We start from the raw sequence: 14,467 nt of genomic DNA, 5'->3' as shown, positions 1-14,467 counted from the left end.
TATCATGGTGAAAAAAAAAAAAAAAAAAAAAAAGTTGGCTATTTCTAATACTGCAAAAAGAGCTGTTAGCGATTAGAGCAGCTGAATATCTGTGGTTTCAGGTTATGGATATCTAGATAAGACTAGACAATGTTTTTTTCCTCCTTACAGGCATCTAAGGACATCTAAGTAACGTGAATTATGCTTGGTATGATTGCCAGTAAAAAACTGCACTGAGTTACCTGAACAAATCACATTTTGTTTCGTGCTGTGTTTTTTTTCCTTGAGATTTCCATTTGTGTAACAGAATACCATCAAGTCTCTACCTTAGGTAGGAGGAAGCTGAAAACGTTTACATGCTTGCAATTAATAAAATGGTCTTCAGAACTTTTCCTCTGAAATTCTTTGTTTTATTTTAAGTATTTGTTGTTTACATTCTTCAGAAATGACCATCTAATTCCTAAGTTCTAATTAATTTTTTTTGCCATATACAAATGTTTATTTTGAATATTTATTTATAGTATGTTTACTTATAGCTTTTTGCTACTTACAGACAACTTGTCTTTTTTTTTTTTTATTGCTTGTGTGTGTTATATATATACAAATGTTTATTTTGAATATTTATTTATAGTATGTTTACTTATAATATGTTTTGTTAAAGCTTGAAATTTACCATAAGCAAAATCCAAATGTGTGGTAGATGGTAGGTAGAGTCAAGTCTTCCAACAATAGAAAAAGTACAGGATGTTTCCAATAGATTATTATTCTTGAGCAGGGTGTTCCAGTTGGAATACAGAATAGGTTAAATAAGTCATACAGCAGCATGTATGTTTGAGTATCATACATAAACTAACAATGAAATACTGCATATAAAAGTTATTAAACTACCGGGTTCAGCTTGACTGTCCCCTTCTGTTTGTGGCTTTTCTGAGGAAAACTACATCTCTCAAAGAATATACCTGTTATGTATTACAAAACACAAATGTTTGACATAATTTATTCTATATAACACTTTATTGTAATGCCTGATGGGGACAGGGAGGAAAGACCACAGTACACCAGAACAGATGGTTTCTGGCACGAGATCAGTCAGATATTTAATAAATGTTACAAGCAAGTTCCTCCTTTGCTGAAAAATGGACACAACCTTTATTAAAAAGAAGTTTATTTGCTTATACTTTTAAAGGGAATAACAGCCTTAAATGCATCAAACTTGAAACACTTTAGAAAATTTTCTAGGCATAATCTATTTTAGAGAGAGTACTGCATTATTCTCGGATTGATGTCAGGCGCAGACAATGAAATTAAACCTGTGTGCAAATGCCACAGAGATGGCTGTCCTGAAAAAGCCTCTACTGGCATTCTTCTCAGCCCAGAAACTTTAAACTTTTAAGTATTTGCTGAGGGATAGCTGATGCAGAGTTTCTTTAGCTGTTCAGCGGGAGAAGGAAATAGGAGATAGCAGAGGACAAGCCATAAAACAAACATTGCATGCTCAATACTATGAGTACTTATGCTCTTGAGAGACGGAGCATCTTAACTGAAGAATCCATCAAAATAAGCTACTAGAAAAATACTGTGGGGTGGATAGTGCTGAATTCAGTACAAGAAGGCCTCTTTTCTTTACAGATCAAGACTTCTGTGTCCAATCTAGGGTGGGAGGAAAAAAAGTAGTAGTTGGGGAATTAGTCTGCTGTTTAAAAAGGGATTACGCTAATTTGAAAGAATATGCATAGAAAATTTTTGTTTTCATTTCAATTAAAGGAAATCAACCTTTTTTCTTCTGTCTGTAAAGCTGCTAGAAGCTGGGGCCATTTTCTTGGGACTTTTTTAAAAAAGCAAATAACCTCCAACACTGAACATTGTGATTTCTTTCAATGTAGTGATTATGTACAATCAAGAAGTTTTTACCAAAACATTGGGCAAAGTGGTTAAAACACTGCTTTCAGTGCAAACAGACTTAGCTTTGAAAACTTGCAGGCTGAAGCCTTCTTCAATGTTTCAGTTAATTTTGTTTCAAGTGCTGCTTGTTTTTATAGTTCTAGGGTTGCATTGCCTTGTTAGTAGTTTCTCTCTGAAGCATCCTGACATCTTTGCAACTCCTGTGTTCTAGGTGCCCTGTAACCATTCATTTGCAATGCAAAGTAGGCAGTCAGTGCTATACAACATTTGAAAGTTAGCTTTAACAAATTTTAAACCAACTGTTAGTTCCTAGGGGGCAGTGGGATACATAGTCCTCTAGTTGGTTTAAATATACACACCATTTGAGGTCAATCCTATCAAGCAATAATTTCACTGGAAGAATGACTCAAAGAGTGAGCTTGCAAAGTAAGCAAAAATGGAAGTCTTCAAGGCTACAAGATTTTAATGAAACCAAGACTTATATTTGAATGAGGGGTAAAAAGAGGGTAAGATTTTTGCCCTTTTAAGCACTGAACTTCTGCAGAGTTCTCATAGAACATTTTCATCCTCCTGAGAATGTGAATAATGTAAAATCTCCAGTAAGTAGTGCTCTTCATCTTGGCATGTTTGCACAATGTAAGAAATGGTCTTTTTGAGTTTCCATGAATCACAAATCATAATTTATAATAGTGATCGCTGTAATAAATTTTCGTCAAGTATTTAATGTCATAATTCCCCTTTGAAAATTAGATAAATGAGAGGGAGGGTTTCTTTCTTGATGTTGAAATACATCCTTGTGTAATAGCTTTTGTTTTGTGTTTGGATGCTTTAGTTCTTGACTATTCAGAGATTTTCATCATTTAACAGAAATACATCATCTGTGAGCTTTTTAAAAGGATAGCTCATTATTTCCTTTAAGTCATTTTAGTTTCCAAGCAACAAAGTCCTGTCTTGAATGTCAAAATGCTGTTCTGAATAATGGTTGAATGTAGTAAGTCCAAATGTACTGGTTTTATGTCTTTTTATCTAGCGGTAAAGTTGGCAATCAATAAAGTAATCACTATTTGGTCATAATCTCCCTCATGAAGTTTAGACTAATCTCAACTGTTTTCATTTTTTCCACATTATATCCATATTTATCAACCAGAAATTGTTCTCTCCCATTAAGCAAAACTTTACTGCATTGTTATATGAAAACTGTTTTTATTGCTTCATAGTTTCTGGCATTGCTTCACTGGAAGATTAAGTATTTTGACTATTGGATTTTAGAAGTCTGGGTATGTCTCAGTTTGTCCCAGTGGTCTTGGTTACAGGAGCTCTTAGGTTGACAAAGAGCTGTTGAAACAAGTTTGTTGTTTGGATTATAAATATAATTTTTTGCTTTCTTTTAAAGTAAGCTTACCAAAAGAGTGTAACTCAAGATTTAATTATGTATCCACAAGGTACTAAAATACTTGTAGTACATTAGAAAAGCTTGGAATATCTGATCTCATTCACAGGAAAGAAAATTCAGAAAACCTTAATTTAACGATGAATCTCTGGAAGTTTTACATAAGTCTGTAAATATTACAGGGTCCACAAGAGCTGCTTGTCGCATAAGCTTAAAAAAATGCCCACTTTTTGTTTCATAAATACTAAGCAGTAGAAACTTTATCTGTGTGACCGAGCTATATGGTAAGGAATCAAAGGAGCTTTTTGATGATAAATTCTCCTATTTATTCATAATTTGTAAAATAAGCTTATGAATAAAATAACTTTGTAATTGTACAACCACAGAGTTACACATGTAGTTGCTGTTACTTTTACAAAGCTTTCCTCTGCTTTGTTCTTGAGTAAATAATGTAGGTGAGCCCAGTTCGGTTTGGGCCATAGACCCGCTAAATTCTTAGAAACCATAGTAATAATGAGATGAGATAGCAGGATTGTTTTCCCTACAGATTCGTTTCTATTTCTTACCCCCTTTGTCTCCAGACACCTTTTTTCCAAGCAGCTGAACAATTCCAACTGTGTCTTGGCACCATCAGGCGCTTCAGTGCCTGACCCATAAGCCAAGACCCACCCAGACAGTCCCAAAACTGGTGTCCATACTTCGGCACTTCAAAAGGTATATAGGTTCTATAAGTAAAGGCAGATGCCCAGAGTTGGCCATTTGTAAAACCTACATTATCTGTTTAATTTTTAATCCAAGATTAATATGCTAATTTGTTGTATTGTACATTTTTTTTGCAAGGCTTTCCTTCTCCCTTTCTTTCTTGAGGATATACTTAATTTTTGACATTCTCCTAGTATACTTTTGTCAAATGGGGGGCTAGGGTGGTAGGTGTTCAGCAAATACAATAGGTTTCACTGCTATGTAGTTTGTAATTTTCATAAGCTCAGCAAGCAGAGCAAAATGGGGAAATTTGTATTAGTTTTGACATCTGAAGGGAAAGCTTCCTGTTTATGGTATATGCTGGTATATACTTACCTTCTAAACCTAAACATGGGTCAAGAGTGGCCTAAGCAAGAGGCTGAAAAGCTGAGCAGACGGTGGCCAGAAGCAGAAAATGGATTAAATGAGTGGAGGGTCAATCTTCCTCTTTTTCTTTTTTTTTTTTTTTTTTTCTGTAAAGAATAGGTGATGTTGGTGCTGGGGAGTAGCACTGGAAGTGAGACAAAGCAGGGGAAAATACAGAGAGAGATACAGAAACAGTGGTATTTTCATCATCTTTGAGTACATGAAAATTAATTTGCATCAAGTATCATTTGGCAAAGCTTATGAACAAACTGTAACCAGCAGTCATAGATGCAGATGCTGAAGCTTGGTGGTTTATAATATGAAGGAGGAAAACATTAAGGAGGCTGCACAGTTTGCTAAAGATTGTTGACTTTTGCTAAATAAACCTACCCATAGAGCACACGGCTGGCAGGAGAATTACTGGAAGAAGCACGGAGCTAAGGGAGCAGCTAGAATACAAGAGCCAGTAGAATTGTGACATTGACTTGCTGATTATAAAACATACAGAGGTAATGGACAGAAACAGAAGAAGGGCAAGGAAAGTGGAAATAGGTAGTTAGGCAGAGTGTGAAGAGGTCAGGCTGATATGTGGGATTTTCAGGAGGAGTCTTCAGACTTGGGAGAAATTGAAGAAAAAGGACCCCAGAATCACAAGAACATCATGAAAATGTTGTGTATCTGGAGTTTGTGTTAGGAAAGACCGAAAGGTACTTTTCCATTCATCCTCTTCTCTCTGCCTGGATTTAAGGTACCAGTTGGGTAGTACATGCTGGACCATGGCGATAGTGGGAAAATGGAATGTATGACAGTATCAGTTTCCTTTGGCATAAATCAAGCTAAATCCATGTTAAATATGGTAAAAACTTGTAAGAAGTGGAACATCTTAGAGTTGTTAGGGAAGGAGAGCAAAAGCAAGGCAAGATAATGCCACAGTCAACATGTTGGTCAAGGTTAGGTGATAGAGAAATGTTGTGGTTTATGGCTTTTGGGAGCATTCGTGTGGGTGGACGGTTGCCACTGGAGTCCCAGCGGTATTAACCAGGGATTGATTCTGCCAGACTGACAAGAGCTCTGGACTGAGAAGCAGGAGAAGACTAGAAAAAACTTCTCTAATCTTCCTGCCTACAAAATCATAAAGAGGAACATCAAGTGTACCAGGATAAATCAAAGGGTATGAGGGAATATAAGATGCTAACAAGGGTAGAGATGATGGTACTGATAAGTGCATAGCAAGTAATCAGGTACTAAAGTAGTAAAAATTAATGTTTTACATAGGGTGTGGTCAGTGGGAAACAGCTGGATGCCTGGTTAGCAGTGGGAGAAGGCAGGAAAACAAAATAAACAAGCTATGACTGTTGACGCAACTTGTGAAACAAGCTTTTGCTCAGATGAAAGAAATACGGTGGAACAATTGTGACTGGAACACTAAAACTGGAAATGCTCTTGTCAGAAAAGATAGGTAAAGGGAAAAGTGGTGCAGTCACATTGTGTATTACTGATATGAAAACCTGGGAAGAAGTGAGATGAAATAGCATGGATAAAATGCTGTCTATGGGTGAAGACTAATTTGAGGGAGATATTTTATTGGGGCCAGCAATGTTAGGTTTGGATATGGACCAGACAATCTTCAGTGTTATTGGGGAGAGGGATCCAGATGGAATTAAATAGTTGCTGCACAAACAAAAGTGTGATGCTGTTTTCAAGATGTTTTTGATAAGTAATGAGTATCTTGCTCTTTTCAAAAGACACGGGTTTGGGGCTTGTTTGTTTTTTGGGGGATTTTTTCCCTAAATAATCTTGGATCAGGAGATCCTTCAGGTGAAATGGAAGGAAAAAATGTTTGCATTTAGATACAGTATTACATAGTAAGGGCCTTTTTTTTTTTTTGAGAAAGTAAGTAAACTATTTCATCTGGAATAGAGGTTAAGAATGAAAAGATGGATGTGAAGGTCTGCCATTTATTTACCTCAGACACAAAAAGCTACCTGAAGATTGTATTTTAACAAAAGGGACAAAACTTTGTTGGAATGACTTAGAGTCATAGAATATCTCAAGATGGAAGGGACCCATAAGGCTCATCGAGTCCAACTCCCTGCTCCTTGCAGGAATACCTAAAACTACACCATATGACTAAGAACTCTGACAGGCTTGGTGCCGTGACCAGTTCCCTGGGGAGCCTGTTCCAGTGACCGACCACCCTCTCAGCGAAGAACCTTTTCCTAACGGTTGGACTCAATGATCTTAAAGGTGTTTTCCAAACTAAATGAGTCTATGATTCTAATGTCCAGTCTGAACTTCCCCTGACGCAGCTTCATTCCATTTCCTCATGCCCTGTCGCTGGTCAGCAGAGAGAGGAGATCAGCACCTCCCCCTCTGCTGCCCAGACCAGTAAGTAGGTTGAGAAATCAGATAGCATTACATCACGAGAAAATGACATCCCAGTGACCAGAAACTGTAAAGGTGTAGTGGTATTTCCAGAGATTAAGTACAGAGATAGGGTCTGGCTAAAAAGAAAAAGCTATTAACTCTGTCAGCCACAGAAGAAAAGGACGGTAAAAAATGTGGAGAGGATAAAGAGATTGAAATTTAGGTAGGCTCAAAATTGAAGCTGATATTGTATCATCAGGACCATAGTGATATAGTATAACCATATGTTATACATATGTTGAACATAGAGGCAAAGCAAGGGTGTGCAATGGGAATGAATGTATGGAGATGATATCCAAGGTGGAAAAAATCCTTTACAAACTTCATGTACTCAAGTCATGGATAATTACTAGCTGACTTTGATTAGTAAAGTGATTAGACTGAGGTTGATTAGTAAAGTGATAAGAGCTCTAATGTGATCATTTCAAATTAACATGGTATACTTATCCCAAACACAGGCTACTTATTGTACTTCTTAATCTCTTACCAAATTTGGGGAGAATGAATTGTAGTTTCTAGAGCTGTCTTTTCCTGCTTTCATGTGGCAATAATGTAGTCTTCGCTCGTGATATAAAATTCCATCAAAAACGTTCACGTTTTTGTTGTTTCCAGACTGGATTAGTGTATATCTCTGTACTGTGTTTTTTGACTTCAGAACTCATTATCTATGGCAGCTCAAGCCTTGGGGAAAGGGTGTGTTACATGGTGAGGGGGGTGATCTGTTAAGCTTAATGTTTTTAAATGTTGCATATGGAAGAACTCATGTCATTTAGAGTTGTGAATTTTAGTTGGTTTCTGTTGTAGTTCTGTTTAACAACTTTCAAGGGAGGAGTTTGAGGCTCGGGTTAAACTAAGACACCAAGTTTCAGTTTAACTAAAAGACACCAAATTTTGACTGTATTGCAAATATGTTATAATTACATAGATTTTTTTTTTTACACAATATTTATCTTGAGGATTATTAATGAGAAAGAATGCTCTCTTGGCAGTGCTATCTTGCTCATTTTATTGATTTATTGTTCTGTTATTAGATATTAGCTGGGCAATAAGGTTAGGATTCTCGTTTTCTCACCACTATACAACCCAAATTTTATTTCTTCAAGCATAATTCAGAAACATAGAGTTCAGCAATTTTTGAGTAATTTATTTTCTATACTTCACTAGTAGGCAGAACTATCAGAGCTTATTTTTTCAACATATGAGAGAGTGCATAAACCATGCATTTTAATAATTTGTAAGTTCATTAGCATTTATACTTTCTTAGGGAATGTGTAATATGCATATTTTCTAGCTACATTTTCAGGGTTTTTTTTAATTCTGAACAGAGTACAGTGTTTCGGGAAGGGAGAGAATTCTACTTGCTAATAGTCATGTGCTCCTACAACATGTCATTTACATTAGGCTTTTCTGCTTAGGAAGCATAGAAAAAATATGGCCACAAATTTTCCAATAAAATATGTTGCTTTTGAAAAACTGTTTTTCTTTGAATTCCAGTTTTTCCTTTGGAACATTAGAAATTAAAAAAAAAAAGCTAAAACAAGAACAAAATGTTTTGATTAACTTAAAACATTTTCTGCCTTCCATCTCCTGTTCTCCTCAAAAAATTATTTTGCAGGACATATTGAGGATTTTCTGGCTTTGCTCAGGCTTAAAGCGATCATTATTTTTAAATTTTCCAACTGTAGTTTACTACTTTGTCTGGTCTTGTAAAATGATTACCCAAGGAATTGGACAATTTTTTAGTTTAATTTTTGTTGCAACAGAATATAGAAAAATGTAACTCTGCATAGCATTAGAACATTTCAGCAGAACTAAAACTGCAAAATATGATTTGTTATATAGTTCGTAGTCAAGTAAACTGTAATTAAATAATATTACTTCAAAGGTTTTATTTGAATCTGACTCCTTTTGGATTGCTTGGAACTGTGTAAAGGAATGCGATTTTATTAGTCTGTCCCTTTCCTTACTACAAATATGCCTCAGCCATTTTCTTGGGATAGGTTTCTGAATAATCTCTAGGAACAGGTCCCTGGAGATAATTTTATGAGAGAGAATGTGAATAAGATTGAATATTTTAAATATTAGTATTTAAGATTAGGAGGTTAAGCGTGAATTTAAAGCTTAAATTATTGCTGCCTGTTGTGATTTTTTTCTTATTAAAAGAATGAAGCCACCTGATAAATCCCATTAACACCAATAGCAGTTACAAGATGCTTAGCAATTTAAATCATATAACTGATTAATTTTACACAACTATTTTTTGCATTATTGATATAGGTTGGGTAGTCAGCAGTTGTATTTAGAAAGAGAGAGAAAGAAGAGATCCTATCCAATTTTTGCTTTTGTTTGGGAATCTTTGCATTCATTTTCCATGCTGAGCAAATTCTGAGAACCTGTCTAGTTCCTTCTATAAATCTTTGACTGAGTTATATGCGAGACTTGGATAGATGTAGCATGTGAAGGCAAGTAATTTAATATTCCTTTATTTATACCTCTGGCCTTAAATTTGCTAGTTTAGTGATGACTGGCATTTGAAGAGAGTTTGTCCCTTATCTTAAAATTTCTAAGCAACTTTCTGGCTGTAGCTACCTTTTAATATTTTATTTTTCTTGCTATTGAATTTTGATTTAAGTAACGTCATCGTGGATTTTCAGAGAAAAAATTAGTGCAGAAGCTGCTGCACTTCTGCTATGCAAAAGTTACTATTCTCTTTCAAAAGGTTTCAGAATAAAACATTTCAACAATCCAAAGATCCACCAAATGGAAAAAAAAGCCTGAATTTAATTGTACTCCGAGTCATAATAATTTATTCTGTATTAGAACTGTGTTTCCAAAAGCATGGTGCACTGTAATATGTTTGTCTTTCTCTTTTTAATAAGAAATTTCATGCCTAAAGCACATCAATACTATCTTAGGGAAAAACTAGCTAAAGGATTGAAATGCATTAGGCAAGGTCACTTTAGTATTTGACACAGTTTTACTTTGCAGGTATTTATTTGGGATTGTAAATTTGATTCTTATTCCTGTTACATGCACTTTGAAATATGAATCTCTTCAAAGCTGTTTTATTTATTATTAGCTGTAATAAAGAGTTTTTACATAAATGTTTATTACATTTTCTTACATGGGGTAATAAAAAGACTTGTAGCATATTATGGTGTAAGCTTACTGGCGTTTAGTGTTACCTTTAATATTTCTCCATTATGTCAAGAATACTTAAAATCCTGAATGTTTTGAATATTTTTTTCTTTTGGTTGACTAAGTCTAAGTAAATACTGAATCAGAATATACTTTACATTTACAGGCACTTGCAGACCAATTTCAAGATGCAAATACATCGGTATCTGAACGCATGAAGATTTTCTACTGTTGTCAGGTGCCTCCACACTGGGCCATACAGGTGTGAAGTAATCCCATTTGAAGCTTTACTTAAAAGTCTGTGTTTCTTATTATTTTTGATACTGCATGACTCCAAAGTCCAGAGAGTGTGATACGATCTTGAGTTGAAACACTGTAGAAATAAAGATGTAACCTAACAACACACCAGGTTTTTCTGGAAAGAAATCAAGTTCTACAGTGTTTGCTTTCAGATGTCTTGTTCTGTCGTGCACAGAAGTAATTGCTTGTAGTGCAATTCTTCTTTACTTTCCTTTTTCCTTCAGTAAAAAATGGACCAAAACTTTCAAGCTTCCAATATATCTCCTGTAAAAATAATCTTGCCACTGTCTTACTATTTATTACTGTTTTACTTATGCTACTATTACTTGCATCTTTCTCATCTTTTAATGATCACTCACTTTGGGTTGTTTTCAGGAAGTGGATCATGGTCAAAGCAGCCAAATTAGGAGTCAAAAGTACACTGAAGAACTCCTCGAGCTGAGAAAGTTTTATTTTCGAGACATGCCCCTTTTTACTATTGCTGACAGGATATTGGTTTTCCAAAACTACACTGTTTATCTTCACAATAAAATCTTTCTAGAACAGAAATCTACACATTAGTGTCTTATCTGATGATGCTGTATTTAACAAACTTAAGAAAACTGTTTGCATCACACACCTCCAAAGGTGTTCATGTTGTTTACTTTTGATGGTGTTTTATTCCTTTTTGATTTCTAACCTCAATGCATATCTTCTAGCATTCTCAAATTATTCCACACAACCTTTCAACAGGCACTTGCAATAAAACTAGCAAATGTGGTTTTCATTTCCAGTTGTCAGAGTGGCACTTTTCAATCCAAGCCAATTTTCCAAGCCAAAGATAGAAATACTAAAATAGGGATTTATAATGGAAGATGGCTGCAGTCTTCTAGTCATAGTAATGAAGAGGCATTGCCTATATAAATTTTACCAAATTTGACTCTGAGTAAATTTAATAAAACATAAATAAGATTTAGTTCCAGACACTGGAATGTAGGTTTTTTTCCTAAGTGATTAATATCAAGCTAACAAATAATTACTTTGTTACAGATTTTCAGTTTGTTATGTATTTATGTCAAAGAACTGTAGCCAGTTCGTAAGTTTTTGACTACCAGTCTATGTCTGTAAGGTGAATCCTTGGATTTGTAACAGATACTGAACCCAAGCCTATAAAGAGAGGTCCATGACATCTGTGGAGAGCTTCAGGGAATCCATTCAGGATCACCAAAAACACTGCAGAAGTTCACTGCACGGGATCTCATAGCATAATTAGGTGTCCTTATACAGAATGCTCCCATTTGTTTTTGCAAACCAAATTGTGTATCTGTCACACGTAGTAAATAAGTTATCCTTTCTTCACAGATGAAAACCTATACACAATTTTAATGTCCTCTTAAAAAATAAACAAAAGACCAAAAACAACTTTTCAAAGTCATGAAAACATACCTTGTTTATTTTTAAATTGAAAAGATTACTCATTTATTTTCATAAGTACACTGAAATAATAGCTGAATTTGAAATAACAAAGAGGCTGACTTATCTGTGAGGAAAACTCAACTAGGGAGTTGAACCTCTACTCAAATGCAATATTGATTTGACTGAAAACTAACACCCTTTGGCAGTGGCTGTTTGGGACTGATTTCTCACGAGTACCTAACAAAATTGTATCAGACCCTTTCTCTCCATCTGTGTTTGCACAGGTACAGATTACTATGGCAAAGCATTGCTGGAAGAGGCTTTAATGCCCTCCTTCAGCCTCTGTTTCCCGCTCCTAGCGTTCCCAACACCCTGCTGCAGCTGCTCTCCAGCCGTATGGGCCATGCGCCTCATTTAAGGGGTGGAAGTTCAGCTCTGCCAATTCATCCCTGCCATGTCTGTTTCCATTTTTGCATTATATTATAAACTAGTTCAAAGTAATTAAGCTACTGACATGAACAAAATCAAATAAAAACAATTATTGTTCTATTGATTTTTTTTTTTTTGAGGTATATACATTGGTTGAGGCTCCAGCTTGAAGTTTCAAGAGAATAATTCCATATTCCCTGTCTGCTTCTTGTTGATGTCAGAAATGCCTCTAACGTCTTTTAAAAATGTAAACAGTATTTACTTACCTATTTTCAGTTACCTGGAATTTCTTATCTTTCCAGCGTCAGCTTGCAAGCTTACTCTTTGAGCTGGGATGCACAAGCTCTGCCTTACAGATATTTGAGGAGCTAGAAATGTGGGAAGATGCAGTGATCTGCTATGAAAGAGCAGGACAACATGGAAAGGTAAGAAAAATGTTTTTTACAGCTGAGATTCTGTCTTGAAATAGGATCTGAAGTATGAAAGACGGTCTGGCTTGAGCTCTCAATTCACTAATGACACTCAGTTCTACAGGGGTGTCATGAGGGAAGTGTTTAGGAAAAATGGACGCATGACATATGAGTCTGTCATAACCTGTGAATGCTAAAAAAAAAAAAAGATTTGGGGTAATGACTACATGAAATAGAAGTTGGTAAATGAGAAATAACTTAGGAAGCAAGAAGATAGTGATAGCGATTCTTGAAAATATTCAAGGAAAATTAACAACTGTGGATGCAGAGCAAGGTGTAATATGGGCATTTCAAGAAGGCTGTAGCAGTCATCCATGATGGGGTCTTGGAGCTTTGTCTGGAGGGGATGTTAGTTTTCTTTTCCATTTGATTTCAAACTATTAACTGTAGTTTTTTAAAACACTTTAAATACAACAACATCGGTGCTTGATGTATTTAATTACCTAATGTTAACATATTCAAATTACAGAATCAAACATTTAAGACAAGAGGTGGCATAAGATTAAAAGGCTTTATTTTGTTAAGTCTATGTTGATGTTTTCCTGAACTTCTCCATCATTTAACACTGCTGCAGCTACGTGTGATCAGCTCCAGAAAAAGACAATTTAAAGCCATGACCTAACTCTGTGTATCGGTGATAGAATTGTTTAAAAATGCTGGTAGCAGCCCTCCTATTGTTGATTATTTTGCTGTTACTATTAGAGCAATGGTAGGAAGACCTTAGAAAATGATACCTGGAATCAACGCTTACTTGTGTGCAACTTTAGCTGTGTTCTCTTCCTGGTGCAATCTCTCACACATGAAGACTATAACAGGAACTTAAGCTATTAAGCATTGTTTTCAGAATTTGTATAGTTTTCAGAAATATTCACTTTTAGACAAAAATATGACCTTTTTTCTTTTCTTCCCTGTTCTCTCCCTCTGTTTGGTATATGGTAGCATTAAATATATGAATGTATGTGTGCCTTTATGAAGACAAAATCACAAAGACTATGCTTAAACTAATTTAAACTTACAGAATAGAGAGTTATAACTTCAACTAATAGAAAAAAATGCAGCATTTCTCATACTTACATATTTGTTCTAATTATCATGGACCAATGCCTAGATTTTGGTCATTATGAACTGACACATATGTTTTGCTGGCAAATTGTGTGTCACATTATGCATGCCTTGGGGATAGTATGCTAATATCCCAATCTTTTCAGTACAGTGGAGAAATAGAGGTCAGTATTTTCCATTTCCTGGAAATGCATTCTGTCCTACTTATATTCAAAAGCTGCCCTTAGGGAGTTATGAAAATGGCACTCAGAGAATAGGACAGGATATCTGACACAGGAAACTGCTTAGAAATGCTTTCAGAATGAGGGTTTGTGCTGTGCTTTGAAAAACAGAAAATGCTATGTAAGTACTAAGTAACAGTAGTGCTGGGAAAAAAGCTAGCATTGGATCAAAAAAACCAGAAAATTAGAAACATTTAGCTGTACACCAAGGGGAGTACTATTTGTGCTCCTTAGCAGAAAGCTTTCAGAGCCTGAACTGTTTGTATTTATCAAAAATGTTTTTGTTTTTAAACATGGTAGTTATTCTTTTAGAAATGCACGAGAATCTACTAGAGCAATATGTTGTTCAGTGGATGTTCATGTCGTTAAAGAATTTAGTATATATGTGCCCAAAAGAACAAACTCTATTAAATAAACTTCTACATGTTTTTCACTCACAAATGCTTTTATATAGAAAACCTGAATATAAATACTGAAAAAATCTAATAAAACAGGCAGATATCAGCAATATCAATGCGTTTGATGAGTACTTACACATCAAAGTAATATGTTCCTTCCTCCTACTTTTGAATTATGCACTGACAAAGAAACAGAGCATGTAGATAAGGCTATGCGAAGCTCCACATTATGCACTTGGGAAATACATA

The 14,467-nt window shown here is 35.2% G+C and overlaps 1 protein-coding gene across 1 annotated transcript in view; it reads left to right on the top strand.

Moving 5' to 3' along the window:
- TTC27 (tetratricopeptide repeat domain 27) overlaps positions 1–14,467 on the top strand; it is a 139,552-nt gene that overhangs the window by 89,530 nt on the left and 35,555 nt on the right. Inside the window, exons 11-12 of the mRNA XM_019473243.1 lie at positions 10,110–10,205; positions 12,370–12,492. Coding sequence (XP_019328788.1) covers positions 10,110–10,205; positions 12,370–12,492 — 219 coding nt within the window. The remainder of the gene's footprint in view (positions 1–10,109; positions 10,206–12,369; positions 12,493–14,467) is intronic.

This window comes from Aptenodytes forsteri, unplaced genomic scaffold (genome assembly GCF_000699145.1).
Source record: "Aptenodytes forsteri isolate BGI_AS27 unplaced genomic scaffold, ASM69914v1 Scaffold309, whole genome shotgun sequence".
Classification (NCBI taxonomy): Eukaryota; Metazoa; Chordata; class Aves; order Sphenisciformes; family Spheniscidae; genus Aptenodytes; species Aptenodytes forsteri.
Note: the sequence above shows the minus strand (reverse complement) of the source record. Positions and strands in the feature narration are given on the sequence as shown.